The following is a 15,493-nucleotide window of genomic DNA, read 5'->3' on the forward strand; positions in this document are numbered from 1 at the left end:
AAGAAAAGGGAAGCATCCATTGTGAGAAGTAGTAGAATAGTAGTATCAGTAGTAGACTAAGTAGTTTCACTGTACCATGGTCTGCATTAAAGCAAGTGCAAAATGTGCTAAACATTGTGGCTTTGCTTGATAGACTGGTTTGTCTTTAAATATTGATGGCTCTCTAAAATGGTTATTTTGTGTAAGTAGTTGAAATACATAACAAAATATATCAATTCAGGGTGTATACAGCTATGAAAATACCAAAAAGTACAACTAAAAAACAACTAAGATAATAATAATAGTTTTGTAGTAACTTATCAGGCGGAATCAAACTGGATTGTAAGTCAATATTAAATATAATAAAATAGAATTTGAATAGTAATAGTAATAGCAATAGAAAGTAGGGCAAAACCTGAAATGTTTAAATCAATATATCTATTGATGTATCAATGTAGTGTGTCGCACAATGCGTATATTAAAAAAGCACATTGAAATAATTGGCAGTCTAGTATAATTACATTGTTTTGAGTTTTTAAACATTGTTGCATGACACATAAATGTGCATAAAAAAGATGTGAAAGTCTAATAAATAGCATATTTATGTGCTATTATATACAGATGTATACAAATTGTTTTTTTACTAACTAATGTGCTTAAAGTTAGAAGAAGTGTACGCCATGTAGCTATATGATCTATGAAAATACAAATACTCATTTAATCAATATTAAATGATTTGGATCAGGACTGGGGGATGAAACTCTAGCAAAGCTGTCCAGTCACTGTCCCTGTTTGTGGCTTAACTTAACCACCCATACATTGTGTGATGTTTTCAGATGAAGGCTGTTCAAAACCACATTTCTTTACTTCTGCTGCTGTTGTTGTGGCTTCTTTGTGTTTCGGGAAAGTGCATCTCTGATGAGGTGCAGAGTTCTATCAAAGTGGTGTCTCTGCCCATCTATCAACCTAGCTCTTCTGACTGGTCCTTCAATGAAGCTGAAATCAAACACAAAGTGTCCAACATCGCTGATTTAGATGATGGACTGATTCATCTTCAAACCGCCAAGAAACACCGGAGTGCCATTTCACAACATCCTCAGTCTCATAGGTCTAAAAGAATGAACAGGGGTCAGACTGAAGCCACAGCTGTTCAACCACAGCCAATTAGAATCAACACATGGACTCCTAGAGAGAGTCCCATCCTCTCAGACTGGGAGAGAGAGAGAGTGGAAGCAGCAGTTAGTGAAGCTATCAGCACTGTGTCCAACTTACTCTCAGGTAATTCATTGTTTCTGTGATGTCACATGAACTAACACGTTTACATATATCCATCTATTCAGTCTATAGCAGTTTAAGCAAGCCCATTCACACTGAACCTCTAAGCAGTGTTTCAGCGATGAAAGCTTTTTGAATGAGGCACAGTACAGGACAACCAATCAGAACAGATCTTATTTACATATAGTGTTGGTCTTAAAGGCACAGTAAGAAAAACAGTCTGTTTATTTAAAAAAAAACCAAAAAAAACAGGCCCTTTAAAAAAACAGGTTTTGTTCCTGACTTCTCACACATCAAATCACAATGTATTGTTTTTTTTTTTTTGTTTATTTATATTTATTGCAGTCTTGGTTATTTTCTGAACAAATAAACGTTTTCTCTCTAGACAAATAGCTTTACATACCATATTCTTAGACTTGTGTATAGTATTGCAGAACACCATTTATATAATAAAAAAATAACACCTATGGAATTATGTGGTGGAAAAATCCTATATTTTTTTATTCTACCAAGGCATGAACTTAACAATTTATATTTATCCTAGCATTAAGACACAACCCTGTCTTTAAGATTATTAGACACATATATTCAATCAAGTCCAAACTTGACACTGGAACTATACCTACCTGGGGACCAGAGTCCAGTTGATTATTGTCCACTGTTATTAACAATGTTTCCATGTTTCATTGTAATTACAACATGTTCAGTTCAGGATTAAAACTGTACAATTGCACTTGTACTTATATTCACTGCTGTGTTATTTATGTGTCCAAAGTAATGAGGGTCACTGAGAGGCTGCTGCTGAACAGAGACATCAACAAGTACTGCAGATTCATCTGGAGGAACAGCAGCAGCGCTAACTATAACAGGTTTGCTTCATTCCCCTCCTCTGCATAAATGCCTTTTCAGCATTCGGTTCTGCCGTTCAAGAAAATACTCATTTAATCCTGTTTAGTATAATTTTTCTGCCTTTGATTCCATTTAAGAATGTAGTTTTTGTCATTTATAATAATATTATTTTACCTATGAACTATTCTTTTGTTCTTTTAGTATGTAAATGAAAAGAATGAATGTAGCTCACCCCTTTGCCCCTCACTGTCATTTCATAATAACTATAATTACTCAATCAGGACTTTGTATTGCTCTATTTAGGTGTGGTAGAGCCAATGAGAAGTACAGAACCGAGAGCTGTCTGGGTGTGACAGTACGTCAGCATTTTATTCGTACACTACAGATCAAAATGTTGGAATCATTTATTATCACATTATTTACTTTAATTGTTATATTCAGAAATAATTGATACTGCGGAGATTTAAATTTTGTAAACTGCACCCTTTAAAAAAGATGGTTCTTCATGAGTTCTTTAGTAAAGGCAATGGTTCTATATAGAACCATGAGTTCTGTGTAGAGCCATTTGCATGCTTAAATGGTTCTTTGCATGGTGAAATGGTTCTTCAGACTGATGGAGAATGGGTTGTGTAATTTTTGAAAATAGTTCTATATAGTACTAAAAAGGGGTCCTTCTACTGTTACAAGCTTGACATCATAGCAATAGCAGAACCCTGATCAAATATATATGCTGTATTTTCAAAAAGGTTCTATACAGAAACATACACAACACATTCTCTATCAATCTGAAGAACAATTTCACCATGCAAAGATGCATTTAAGCACGCAAATGGCTCTACACAGAACTCACGGTTCTATATAGAACCATTGTCTTTACTAAAGAACCCATGAAGAACCATCTTTTTTAAACCTTCTGTTTCGTCTTTTTAACAGAAGGTGTTGTGTAATTGTTTTATTTACTATTTTAGTTTGAATTTTTTGTGGAAGTTATTAAATGGTAAATAATATACTGTTATAAATATAAATGTACCATTATTCTCAATATTTGATCACCACTTTATGTATCTCTTTAGAATGAAATTGTACAGCAAATATTTGCCCGTACAGATCTTGTGAGTCTTGCTTGCTGTTGATTGACAGATCCCAGATGACCACCTGAGTGGCTATGTTGTCTATCCACATCCTGACCAGCCAAGCCTGAAAGTGCTCAAACCAGATGGGCCGGGGGTCCCTGACACTGACTTCCTGCTCTACGTGCTCACACAGAGCACTGATAAATGCAGAGCTGATGTAAGCAATGTCTCTTTGGTTTAATAGCCTTTGGAGTCTTATATTACTCTGAGAACAGTCTTTCCTTTCTGCTTACACTGAATAAGGCACACGTTATTAAGACAGTAGTAAAGTCAAGATTTCATGAATCATCTAAATATGATATAAAGGAATATCACAATTATTACATAATCGCCTGATCACAATTATTTCAGCTGATCGCATTTATTATTGCCCACAGTTATTGGCCTTCACAATCGTATGTTTACATTGCAGCAAACAGGAGGCAACTGCTTCTAAACACATTAAAGCAGAAAGCATGTCTATTGAGAAATGTCATGCTTACAAAAACAACAAACGTTCTCACTTCTAGTGATGTATGACCTTTAGAAGGTGGCTGTGAGTAATGTTTGTTATTTGAGCTCGAGCTGTGTCTGTGGTCAGTTGGTATCATACCTTTAATATGCACTATATTTCATAGTAAAAACAAAAACAATTCAATTTGTTACATTTTTAATTAATTTTTTGATCGTCAGCCAAAATTTCATAAATTAAATCTAAATGTAATGAATTCAATGACTGTAAATGTAATGTGTTATACACACATCAACACAATAGTGAGTATAAACGTGTAATACATTTTTTATATAATTAATGTGATGTACTTTCCTGCATCATTATTTTTGATTATCTGTATCATTTTAAAGGTAGTTTTGTCATGATGAAATACAGGTTGTAGTTAATTCTGGTGATGTTCACCCAGCCTATTCTGACATCTCTCTCAGTCCAGTGTGCTGGCCTATTCTGCACACTGTCAGACGGATGCAGAGGGGCGACCTGTGGCGGGGGTCATGATCATCTGCAAAGAGCCACTGGCCCTGACGGGGTTCAGTCATGAACGCGTGGTGCAGGTAAGTGTGCTTTTAAATTAAATGAAATTAAACGAAATGAAGAGAATAAGAAAATAAGAACATGCCTGCATCAGTGTGAGATTCAGTTTTTATTTCATCTTTGCTATTTGACAGATGGTGATCCATGAGCTGTTCCACATGCTGGGTTTCAGTAGAGAACTTTTCAGCACATGGAGAGACTGTTTCCTCACCTCTCAGAGTCAGTGAAACTTCTAAAGACTTTTTTTTTGTAACAGAGAGACATTTAGAGGTGAATATTGAGTTTATGTTAGCCCTTAATATTTTAATCCAGTGTATGTATTATTGTGTGAGGGTATGTGGGGCACAACCTAACATGGATTTATTTGTGAAGTAGAATGTGCTTTTGAACACTTTATATTCCTATAGCAAAGTCATATGTGAATTTTGACAGCAATCAGACATATTTCTCAATATTCACCATAAGGAATGTTTTTGTAACAAGAAAGTTTTTTACATAATAAATCTTTTTCGATTATTGAATTGTGTTTAAGTATTATTTTAATCATTCTCTTAGGTGCTGCAATATAACACTCACTCAAAATGAGAGCCAGGCAAGCATTACAGATATCATGTATTACAGAAATCATGTAGCCTAAGCAAAATACACTTACCGAACACCTCCTTGTATCCACACTTATTGTCTGTTTTATCACCCCCATTTACCACAGAGGTGCACTTTGTAGTTCTACAATTACAGACTGTAGTTCATCTGTTTCTCTGTATATTTTGTTAGCCCCCTTTTACCCCACAGGCCCACCATAGAGCAGGTATAATTTGGGTGGTGGTTCATTCTCAACACTGCATTGACACTGATGTGGTGGTGGTGTGTTAGTGTGTGTTGTGCTGGTACGAGTGGATCAGACACAGCGGTGCTGCTGGAGTTTTCAAGCACTGTGTCCACTCACTGTCCACTCTAATTGACACATCTTCCTTGTTCGTCCACCTTGTAGATGTAAAGGCAATAGCTCATCTATTGCTGCACAGTTTGTGTTATAGCTTGTGCTGTGAGTGTTGGTAATGATGTATTGGTGTTGTGTGTATTAGGTGTGGGCTGGTGCTCTCATGGTCATGTGACCAACACAGATGAGACAGGACAGATGAGGCTTTACTCTCCTAGTGTGATAAAAGCTCTACATACACACTTCAACTCTACACACACTGAACTGGGAGCTCCGCTGGAGAACCAGGTACACAGACACACACACACACTGGAATTATAGTTCTATACTGAATAAGACATACAGTAAACACAATAATGCAATTAGTAATGTATACATGCTTGTCAATTTTCAAGAACTTCAAACTGACTCTCACTCATAATCCCCCAAGGATGCTGGTGTTGGTGGTCTTTCTTCTCACTGGGAGGCTCGGGTTCTGCAAGGTTCTATCATGACAGCTGCACTGGCAGAACCCTCTCTGGTCCGGATTGACCTGGTTACTCTCTCTGCCCTGCAGGACACAGGGTGGTACTCAGTCAACCTCAGCCGAGCCCAGAGTCTGGTGTGGGGAGGGGGTAAGACATCTACTACTGAGGTTAAAGGCATCTGAAAAAAAAATGTATTAAACTATTTATCTGACAGTAGGAATTTATTAAAAAAGATGATAAAATCAAAAAATACAAATAAACGTTGCATTTTACAGTGTTTTAGCTTTATCTCTCTCTTATGCTCAGATTGTGGTAGGAGTTTTGAGTATGAACTTAAATCCATTCTGCCACACATTTCCTTTCAATCAAACAGCGTAGAGTATAGAGAGGCTGGATAAAATGAAAACAAGTTTGGTATACAAGAACTTTGTTACATCAACATAAAATTTAGCTGTTTATTTCAATAGCAATTTAGCAATTTATTTGAGTTTCACTGGAATAGCATTATCTTTGGCTCAGCATAACCAGTTTTCATTTATTGAAATGCACTTTCATTATTTTTTGTCCAACAACCTTATTGGTTCACTTTTTGAGTGCACTTTTATTATGTTCATCTACTTATGAGCTCCTGAAAGGAAGGCACTTTGTATAAATGGAGCTTGTATGATTCAGCCAATATAAGAATAATAAATACCCTGAAATTAAAGATGAGATTCTGCATGCTGCATAGTCACTGCTTAATTCAAAATCCAATGTGCTGGAGTACAGAGTCAAAACAAACAAACAAACAAAATATATACATTCTGTATGTACTGAACATTACTAAGGGAAATGAAGTATTTGTGTGTGCTTCGTTTGTAGGTGAAGGTGCTCTGTTTGGATCTCTTTCCACCTGCAAGTTCTCATCTTTCTTCTGTACTGGCAGGTAATTAACCTTCTTCTATATTTCACACTGATTTGTCTCATTACTGTGTGAGTTCATGTAGAAGCTCCAGATGGAATGCTTTTACTTTGTTAGTATTTCTGTACTGCTGGTTGTAGCTTGTGACTGAACTCATATTTAAGGCCTGCATATTTCCTCAGTGGACTGGGCTGCCATTACCTTCATCTCCACAAGGGGGAGTGCCAGAGTGATGAGTATTTAGAGGGCTGTCGCATTTATAAACCTTTGGCCAATGGTGTAAGTGTTCAGACCCCCTCTCCTCTCTGACTCTTTTGGGCACACCTTCTCTTCCTTTCAGCCTTGGCCTGGTTGATCTCATATTCACTGCTCCTCAATGCTGTATTTATTTCCTCTCCGTTACAGAGTGAGTGTTGGAAAGAAGAGAATGAAAGAGGGAATGGGGCAGAGGAGTGGCGTGGAGAAATCTATTGCTCAGACAGCCGCTGTTTCCTCTCCAGCCTCATCAGAGAGGTACCAAACATCCTTTGTGCAAATAGACTCTTTATATATAACAAAGTCCTAAATGGTTCTTGGCTTGCTATGAGAAATTCAGTTGGTATAGAACCTTTACATTATATAGAGATCTTTAAAATTAAACGAAGTTCTTTATATTCACACATCTCATTTATAAAAATAGTTATTTATAGAACCATCCATAAAAACAGCATTGCCCTATTTGTTTTATTTTTCTCTTTCCCTTTAAATCATTTAAAATAGTGCAATACAGCAAAACCCCTAGGTTTTTTTAAATTTAGTGTTTGCATAATAAGGTCATTAAAACGTTAACAAAGTAATTCAGAGTGATTTTAATATCAATTGTTCACAGTATTGATGATAGAAACTAGATGGGATGCATTTAATGCCACTAAAAGCCACATCACACAAAGTTATTACATGAATTTTTTAGGAATATATGCCTTGCAGAGGTACTTGCTAGGTGTTGAAAGACAAAATAGTCCCCAAAGAACACTTCTTTTTTCAGATTTGCCATTATTTAGAACCTTGCAGTGATACATATGAGAACTCAGAAGGTGTATAGGTTCACATGTAGTTTTGAACAGTAAATAAAATGGTTATATTTGTGTTGCAAACATTGCAACCCCTGGTTTCTATCACCACCACTGTAAAGAAATCTGAGTTGATAAGTTTCTCTACAATGAACCATTTCATATCATTTGATTTATGCTATAATTTTGAAAAGAAAAATGGTGGAATTTTCTTTTAACTCAGCAATGAAGATTTTGCTGTGTACTTTGCATTAAAAGGTCTGTATCCTACATTTTTTTCTGTTTTGTTTTTCCCTATCATGTGTTTTTATGTGCCAAAACAGCCACGATTAATTTTATCCAACCTCTCTTGTATATAAATGATTCTGTTTTATTTCAAGACAGTAAGGGAAAATCAATTTCCCATGATCTGAGCCATTTAATTCTGTTTTATAGGATCATTTCTCCCTCAGTGTATCTGTGGCAGGCTGCTGTTACAGACACAAGTGCACTGGGAGGAACATGTATCAGATCCAGGTGGAGGGTTCTGATTGGCTCAACTGTCCTGCAGGTGAGAGTATTGAGGTAAGTTAAACAAAATCTTTGTTTTCCAGTCATTTGTTTGAAGCTCAGGTCAACTCTGGTCATCAGGGAACAGCCAAAATGCTAATGGGACTAGAAGCTAGCAGGAGACAGCTTTGTGCAGAGTGTTCACTGGCCCTGTGAGCTTTCAGACAATTAATTCAAGCTATGTTAACATTATTAATTATTATATTATTAATTATATTATTAATTATTAACTGCTGATTGTGATTCTTGTGACATTGCTGATTTAATTTGTGGGGTGTTATTATTGTTTTTTTAATCTTTGGGTTATCTCTGTAGGTGACTGGTTATCGGGGTGTCGTTTACTGTCCAGACAAGAGATTATGTCATTACCATGATGTCAATCCTCCAGTCTCTTCTCACAAACCCCTTCTTTCAGCTCAGCTTTCTGCTGCATCCACATCCAGTGAGAGGTCAGTAAAGTACAAAGAAAGAGAAAATGATGTTGTCCTTTCATCTTGTTCCTTGCTGTATTTCATAATGTTGTACATTTCACAAAGATATGGAATAAACTAATAAACAGTTCATCATGTTTAAGGTTTTGAATAAAAAGATAAATTCTAATTTACAACTTTTCTTAAGAGCTGATGTCTGTAGCCTTAATTAATGAGACCAGCTTTGACATAAGCATTAAACTGCATATCCTCATTTCTCTCCCACAGAGACCACACTCAAATGACTTCTCCATCCAGCCTGAACTCTGACCCTGCTCTTCACTTCTCCACCTCCACATCAACATTCAGGACGCTGATGGTGCCGTCTGTTTTGAGCACAACTGCTGTTCTGTTTTTGTTGGCTGTTCTCATTGTCTTCTACAGAAAGTGCTCAGTCAGTATTAGAGTACATGCTCTAATAGAAGCTCCTAATGTGTTACAGTTACAGGCAGCCTAAAGCTTCTTAAAGGGGAATTCCACCAGTTTTTCAAAATTTCTGTATAACTGAATCTATAACATGTAAATAAAGTCATTCAGAGTGGTCTGATGTGGAATTTTTGATAGGCGGTAATAGGAACTGAACATCAGAAGGGTTGAATGTCCTTAAAGGCTACTTCACAAGAGTTTATTACACAAAATGGTCATATAAACTTTTTCTTTAAGCCTAAACATTGATAAATGATAGTTTTGAGGTGCAATTTTGGACCCCCACTGTAAAGGTTTTCTCTACGATGCACCATCTCATATCAAACCACTCTGAATGAATTTGATTACACCTCAATGAGTGAATTATCCAGATATTTTTGACATACTGCTACTACCCATAAGAAAACTCAATGCCACACAGTAATAATGTGACCAAATTTATCTTCATGCATTTCAACTATAGATAAAAGTAGACTACTGTAGCCCATAATCACAATGACAAGAACATAAGCATACAAAATAAAAATGAAATTATGCAACCGTTTAGGCCTGAAAGAAGAGATGCAAAGGATTATACAAATTTGATTACTGTAGTGTGAATTATAGTACAGTACTAGCCTTCAAAATTCCAACATTTAATGCACAGAAACACAAGGCTCCTTCCCACTTTACAGTTTGATCAGTAAATATGTAAATAACTTGTGCCATTAGCTAATCAACTGAAAATATGCTATCAGAGCTGCTATGAAAGGGTTTGCACATCCATAACAGTGCGTGTCATGGTGATTTAAATTTTCTATCTGTATTTTCTATTCATGTATTTGCAGAAGTGAGACACTGGTGAGATTTGACTAAAACAATCCTATTTTTTGAAAAACTGTCCAGGTGTAACTTTGATACTCTTTGGAGATAATGAGTGGAGCTGAGTTTCCATGTTCCAATAAAACATGGCAAGGGCTAAGGAATGGATAGAGTTTCTTAGTGAAAGACTGACCAGTGAAAGTGTAGATATGAGATCTGGCCTCCACATCATAAAAGGAGACCAAACCCTCCTCATAATCCACAAACACTCCCACCTTCTGGGGCTTCTTTCTCATGGAGAGGGATTTACAGGAACCCTCACATGCCTTATACTTATTGCTGTTCCACAGAGCGATAGTCCAGGTTCCATCGGGGAACTCCTCAAACCTGTCAACAGATTCTTCCGCTACACCTATAACCCAATCAGTTTTATCCCCGACCTGAACCTCATAGTAAAACCTCCCTGAGGAAAATCCCTCCTTTGCTAGAACATAGGGTTCTGAAAAAAATCTTTTAGAGGAGTAGAGGACATTGCGTGGCAAGTTTGTGCATCTCAATTGTTTTCCGTCATCAGATAGGATGAGAAAGCGATTTGCTGTATCAGGATCCAAAGTCACATCCACTAAAATGTAACATGGATAGAGAATAAAACACATTAAAAAGCTTACCTCAAACAGCATGTGCAAACGACTGCATAAAGTAAATAAAATTCACTCTTATAATACCTGCATAGAACTGAATCCACATCTTGTTTGACATCAACATAAGGAATACTAATGGCAGTAATGGTAATAGCAGCACTAGTTGTGTCCAGTTCTTGATAAACCATTTAAAGGCTGCAATAAAAAAAATCCAATCAAACTGTGAAAAAAGTATAAATGTGTACATCTCTTTAATGAATGAAGTTATAATAAACACTGTACCTGTTGCCTCCTTTTGTTTCCTTTGTTCTGTACAGACAATATATCATCAATGAGATTTTTATTAATTAGAGTAAAAATTAAATTAAAATTATAGTCATGTAAAGAGAACATAGGAACTCCTAAATGAGTGAGTTAATGAGCTCACTGTAGTTGATCAAGTGATGAAGTGGTTGTAAAACTAGGGATGTTATGGGGCAAGTTAGCAAGCATGATAAATCAAAAGAAGAGTGCACCTTAAAGCAGGAACACTTTAACCCAAACTCTAGAACCTACGAGAACATGCAAAGACATTAAGAACAGCATAGCAGTTTTTTGGCACTTACTTAATTTCTGTATTTCTTTCTCAGTTTCATTGTTGATGGTTTTCTGAAGCTGTGAAAGTGATCTCCTCAGAATCTCCACACTGGAATTAGTGTTGAGACTGATGTCAGTCCAGTTGTTGGTGTGTGGAGGTCTGCACAGTGATGGGGAAATCTACAGTCCAGGAGAGAGGAGAAATCCCTCAGCATGGGCAGTGTTGTTGTGTGATGTGCTGCATTGTCATTAAGCAGACACTGACCTGTAGGAGGTGAAGGTGGTCTTCAGTGTGGGAGAGCTGCTCCAGCTCAGTGTCTCTCCTCTTTAGCTCAGTGATTTCCTGCTCCAGCTCTTTAATGAGGTGTTCAGCCTGCCTCTCTGCTGCTTTCTGCTCCTCCTCCATCACCCCAAGCAGCTCAGCCTGGCGTCTCTCAATGGAGCAGATCAGAGCAGTGAAGACTTCAACACCCCCTGCAATTTCATCCTCTGTGCTTTTCTAAAGGAAAATGTCACATAGCTATTAACTTTAGAAGCTTCTCTGTCATCAAATCAACAAGTTAAAAGTACCACATGTAACTTTTTAAATGTTCCAATACTTACTTTGCTGAGCTCCAGTGACTGTTTGATCTCTTCAGTCTTCTCTAATCTGTCTTGGATCCTTTTCTGCACTTCTATCTGGGTTTTCTTCAACTGAGCCTATAGAGAGAAATTAGTTTATGGACTTTTATGGATAATCTTTCTGCTTGACCAAAATGAGCTTCCATTTGTTGAAACATAACTGAGATGAACAAAGACCATTAAGACATCACTTTGAGTATTACCTTCAGTTCGCCACTCTCCTCCTCTATAGGAACAGTGTTGTGAGACTTGTGGTCAGTCACAGTGCAGAACAGACACACACACGTCTGGTCATCTCTACAGAACAGCTCCAGGGGTCTCTCATGCTTCTTGCATATGTAGTCCTGCAGGTTCTCCACTGGGTCAATAAATTTGTGTTTCTGGAGAATTTGGATGTTCTTATGGGGCTCTAGATGAGTCCCACAGTATGATGCTCCACAATTAAGACAGAACTTCACAGCCTTCTTTTTGACACCAGTACAAGCATCACACAGGACTTTGGTTAGTTTGGAGGGACTGTCCTCTGCAGAGCTGCTGGCATTGAGCTCAGCTGATTTTCTAAACTGAGCAGCTGTTTCAGAGATGAAAGTGTTGACCGAGAGATCTGGCCTGTTCTCAAAACTCTTGTTACACAGTGGACAGTGCCAGTGGTCGCTGTTGTCCCAATATCCTCCAAGACATTTTTTGCAGAAATTGTGTCCACATGAAGTAGAGACTGGATCAGTAAACACATCCAGACAGATACAACACAGCAACTGCTCTTCAGACACAACGCCGCTAGAAGAAGCCATGCCTGAGGAGAAAAGGCTTTTTAATACCATGTGTAGTGCACACCCTGCTGAAAAAAAGGCCATTAGAAAATATTATGATTAAAACCTAATAGTTTTGCTTACTTTTTTTAACAGAAACACTTTTTTTCAGCAGGGTATGCACTACATACCACTACATGAATATCAGATACAATGATTATGTTCCAGAGAAATGAAAGAACAGGCACTATGTTTTAGGAATGGGCAAACTTAAAAGTTGATACTTCTGATCTTGATGTTTTATTTTGAGAATCTGTTCTCACACATTGACTCGGCAAGCCCAGTTTTGCTGGACTGCCATCGGCTAGTGTCTATTGTACAGGATACGCACCACAGACAGTGACTGTCGTCTGGTGCAAGTCCCAATTTCAACAACCTTTCAGTTTTTTGACCACTTATTGTCAATACATACATTCAACCAAACTACTATTAGTAATGGGATCACTACTACTACTACTAATAATAAATATAGTGTTCAGTATTTTTTATTCAATAATGGAGTTACCAGCACAATTATATGGGATTCCTATTATGATAGCAGAGGCATTTCTGCCTGAACAAGGCACTATGCCTTGTCATCCCAGTAGTCATTATCCTGTAAAGATAACAAAACATGTCTTTATGGATCTTCCCAAACTTTACAAAGGGGGGAGGAGTGCAGCTCCATATTAATGCCTATGGTTTCAGAACCATACAAATACATAGAGAACACAGATTTACCCAATTTCTTAGTTACCCCCACTTTGCAGCCTCCACTCTTTTGGGAAGGCATTCCACAAGATTTTGGAGTATGTCAGGGCTCCACACCAAATTCATCAAACCATGTCTTTATGGACATCACTTTGTGCACAGGTGTGTAGTCATGTTGGAACAGGAAAAGGCCTTCCACAAACTTTTGCCACAAAGTTGGAAGCATATAATTGTCTATAATGTCTTTGTATGCTGTAGCATTAACATTACCCCTCACTGGAACTGAGGGGCTGAGCCCAAACCATGAAAAACAGCCCCAGAACATTATCCCTACTCCACCAAACTTTACTGCTGGCACTATGCATAAACCCAGATTCATCCATCAGACTGCCAGACAGTGAAGCGTGATTCATCAATCCAGAAAACACGTTTCCCCTGCATCCACTCCTGAGTCCAGTGGCGGCATGCTTTATACCACTCCAGCTGACGGCACTGCGCATAATGATCTTACAATGATAGCACTGTAGTTGAGTAGGGCAGATCTAGCAGGGCAGAATTTCATGTACGGACTTATGGCTAAGATGGCATCCTATGACGGTGCCATGTTTAAGGTCACTGAGCTCTTCAGTGCCACCCATTCTACTGCCAATGTTTGTGGAGATATGTTAGCAATGGGTGTGGCTTAAACACCTGATTGGGATGGGTCTACAGTTACATTAACATTTTCTCTTGCGTGTGGGGCGGAAAGATTGTTTTTATATCAAAACACAATTTGAAAGTGCAATTTTCAAATCATTAAGATGCATGATGTATTTTAATGAATATGTTACTGCTTTCTCTCTTTTTTTATTTAATAGCCATATTTTGGCGGAGATGGGAGGTTCGAGGCTGATGTTTAATGGTGTATAGTGCCATCTGCAGCTTGTCTTGGACAGTGCTTGTGCATGTGCAGTTCAACAATGGGACTCAAGATTCATCACTTGTATTTGAGTAATCTACCCAAAAATCCAAAAACAAAAAATAGACTTAAACAGTAATAAACTATGCAGAGTCTTTTAGGCATTCTAAACTACTTTGTTGGTAAGAGAAAAACTAGAAAGGCTTATATAATAATCTAACCATGGAATGCATGTAGTTTAATGTAAACCTTGTTCTTTATACTGTTTAAAGAAAGATATTTAAACCTGCACTAGCAGAGCAGACTGTGATTAGTCTCAGCGATCAAAACTTTTTTCATGTAATATCATGTTTGGCTTCAGTTTTGCCTGTTCAGATTATTTTTAATTATATAAACAAGTCAGAAATATTTTCATGTTATTATTGCAGATATACAAAAATGTAACTCAATTACTCAGGTAATTTTCCAAAAAACAAGTAAATGATCAGTACAGTAACAGTGCTTTCAGTACTCTTTCCACCCTGCCCAGACTGTGCAGCTTCCTACTTGGTGCTCTCCTGCCTCTCCTCTTTACTCTGCATTAGTCTTCAGGAACCTTTTCCTGTTAAACCTGTATTAGAGGTTTCGCTCAAACATAGATCACTAATGAGCTCCAACCTGACACTCACCCACACAATGAAAGAGTAAAACACATGAATATGTCTGCAAGGATATCTCATCTATACAGCTATGGAGACTTTACAAATTAAACATATCTATATCTGTATAAGGCCTCCCTCTAAATTGTTGACACTGAGCTGTAAATTCTCTACTTTCACATTACTTAATTTGCAGTTATATAAACTCCTATTTCTGGATTAAAAACAGCAGCTTTATTTTTTTATGTTCATCCTTACTTACCCGAGTGTCAGTTTTGTCTGGGTTCACACAGAATGTTTAAGTCAGTACTAGAAGCGGTCAAACCTCGGTCCAAGAAAGACATCAGCAGCCCAGAGCTCCTAATACAAGTTTCACTTCTGTTTCTCTGTAAGTGCTCAGTAGCTCCCCCTATTGTCCTGCCCACTAGAGGAACGCGAAAGATGTGTGTCATTCAGAGTGGTTTGATGTGAAATGTTCAGTTATAGAGAAATGTACAGATTCAGAAATGTCCCAGTGGCAGTTGGTGATAGGAACCAGTCTTTTCATAGGCGTTAATGCCTTTAAACACTGCTTGACAAAAGTTTATTACATCACTCTGAATGACTTTGTTTACATCTCATTGATTGAATTATCTAAAATTTCGAAACATCAGTGGAATTCCCCTTTTTAATACTGCTGCATGAAACAGACGGTAAAAAATCAACAGGATAACTGATTTTTACAGCTTTTTTTATTAGATTTACTCAAGTCATT

General features: G+C 37.4%; 2 protein-coding genes across 2 annotated transcripts; one reads left to right on the forward strand and one right to left on the reverse strand.

The window, feature by feature from the left end:
• Positions 1-2,031: 2,031 nt before the first annotated feature.
• Positions 2,032-9,898, forward strand: LOC118825393 (leishmanolysin-like peptidase 2). Its single transcript, XM_036595980.1, has 15 exons — positions 2,032-2,123; positions 2,407-2,458; positions 3,244-3,393; positions 4,158-4,283; positions 4,398-4,482; positions 5,349-5,491; positions 5,634-5,817; positions 6,532-6,595; positions 6,754-6,850; positions 6,977-7,084; positions 8,056-8,188; positions 8,228-8,232; positions 8,485-8,618; positions 8,868-8,958; positions 9,893-9,898. Exons 1-15 carry the CDS (start codon positions 2,032-2,034, stop codon positions 9,896-9,898), a joined length of 1,470 nt encoding a protein of 489 aa, XP_036451873.1.
• LOC118826619 (E3 ubiquitin-protein ligase TRIM39-like) lies at positions 8,662-15,143 on the reverse strand. Its single transcript, XM_036597640.1, has 8 exons — positions 15,002-15,143; positions 11,908-12,497; positions 11,687-11,782; positions 11,349-11,582; positions 11,113-11,263; positions 10,790-10,816; positions 10,592-10,702; positions 8,662-10,488 (listed from the first exon to the last, which is right to left on the reverse strand). The coding sequence occupies exons 2-8, from the start codon at positions 12,493-12,495 to the stop codon at positions 9,917-9,919; spliced, it is 1,779 nt and encodes a 592-aa protein (XP_036453533.1). The 5' UTR covers positions 12,496-12,497; positions 15,002-15,143; the 3' UTR covers positions 8,662-9,916.
• Between the last annotated feature and the right edge of the window lie 350 nt (positions 15,144-15,493).

The sequence above is a fragment of the Colossoma macropomum genome, unplaced genomic scaffold (assembly GCF_904425465.1).
Source record: "Colossoma macropomum unplaced genomic scaffold, Colossoma_macropomum, whole genome shotgun sequence".
NCBI lineage: Eukaryota > Metazoa > Chordata > Actinopteri > Characiformes > Serrasalmidae > Colossoma > Colossoma macropomum.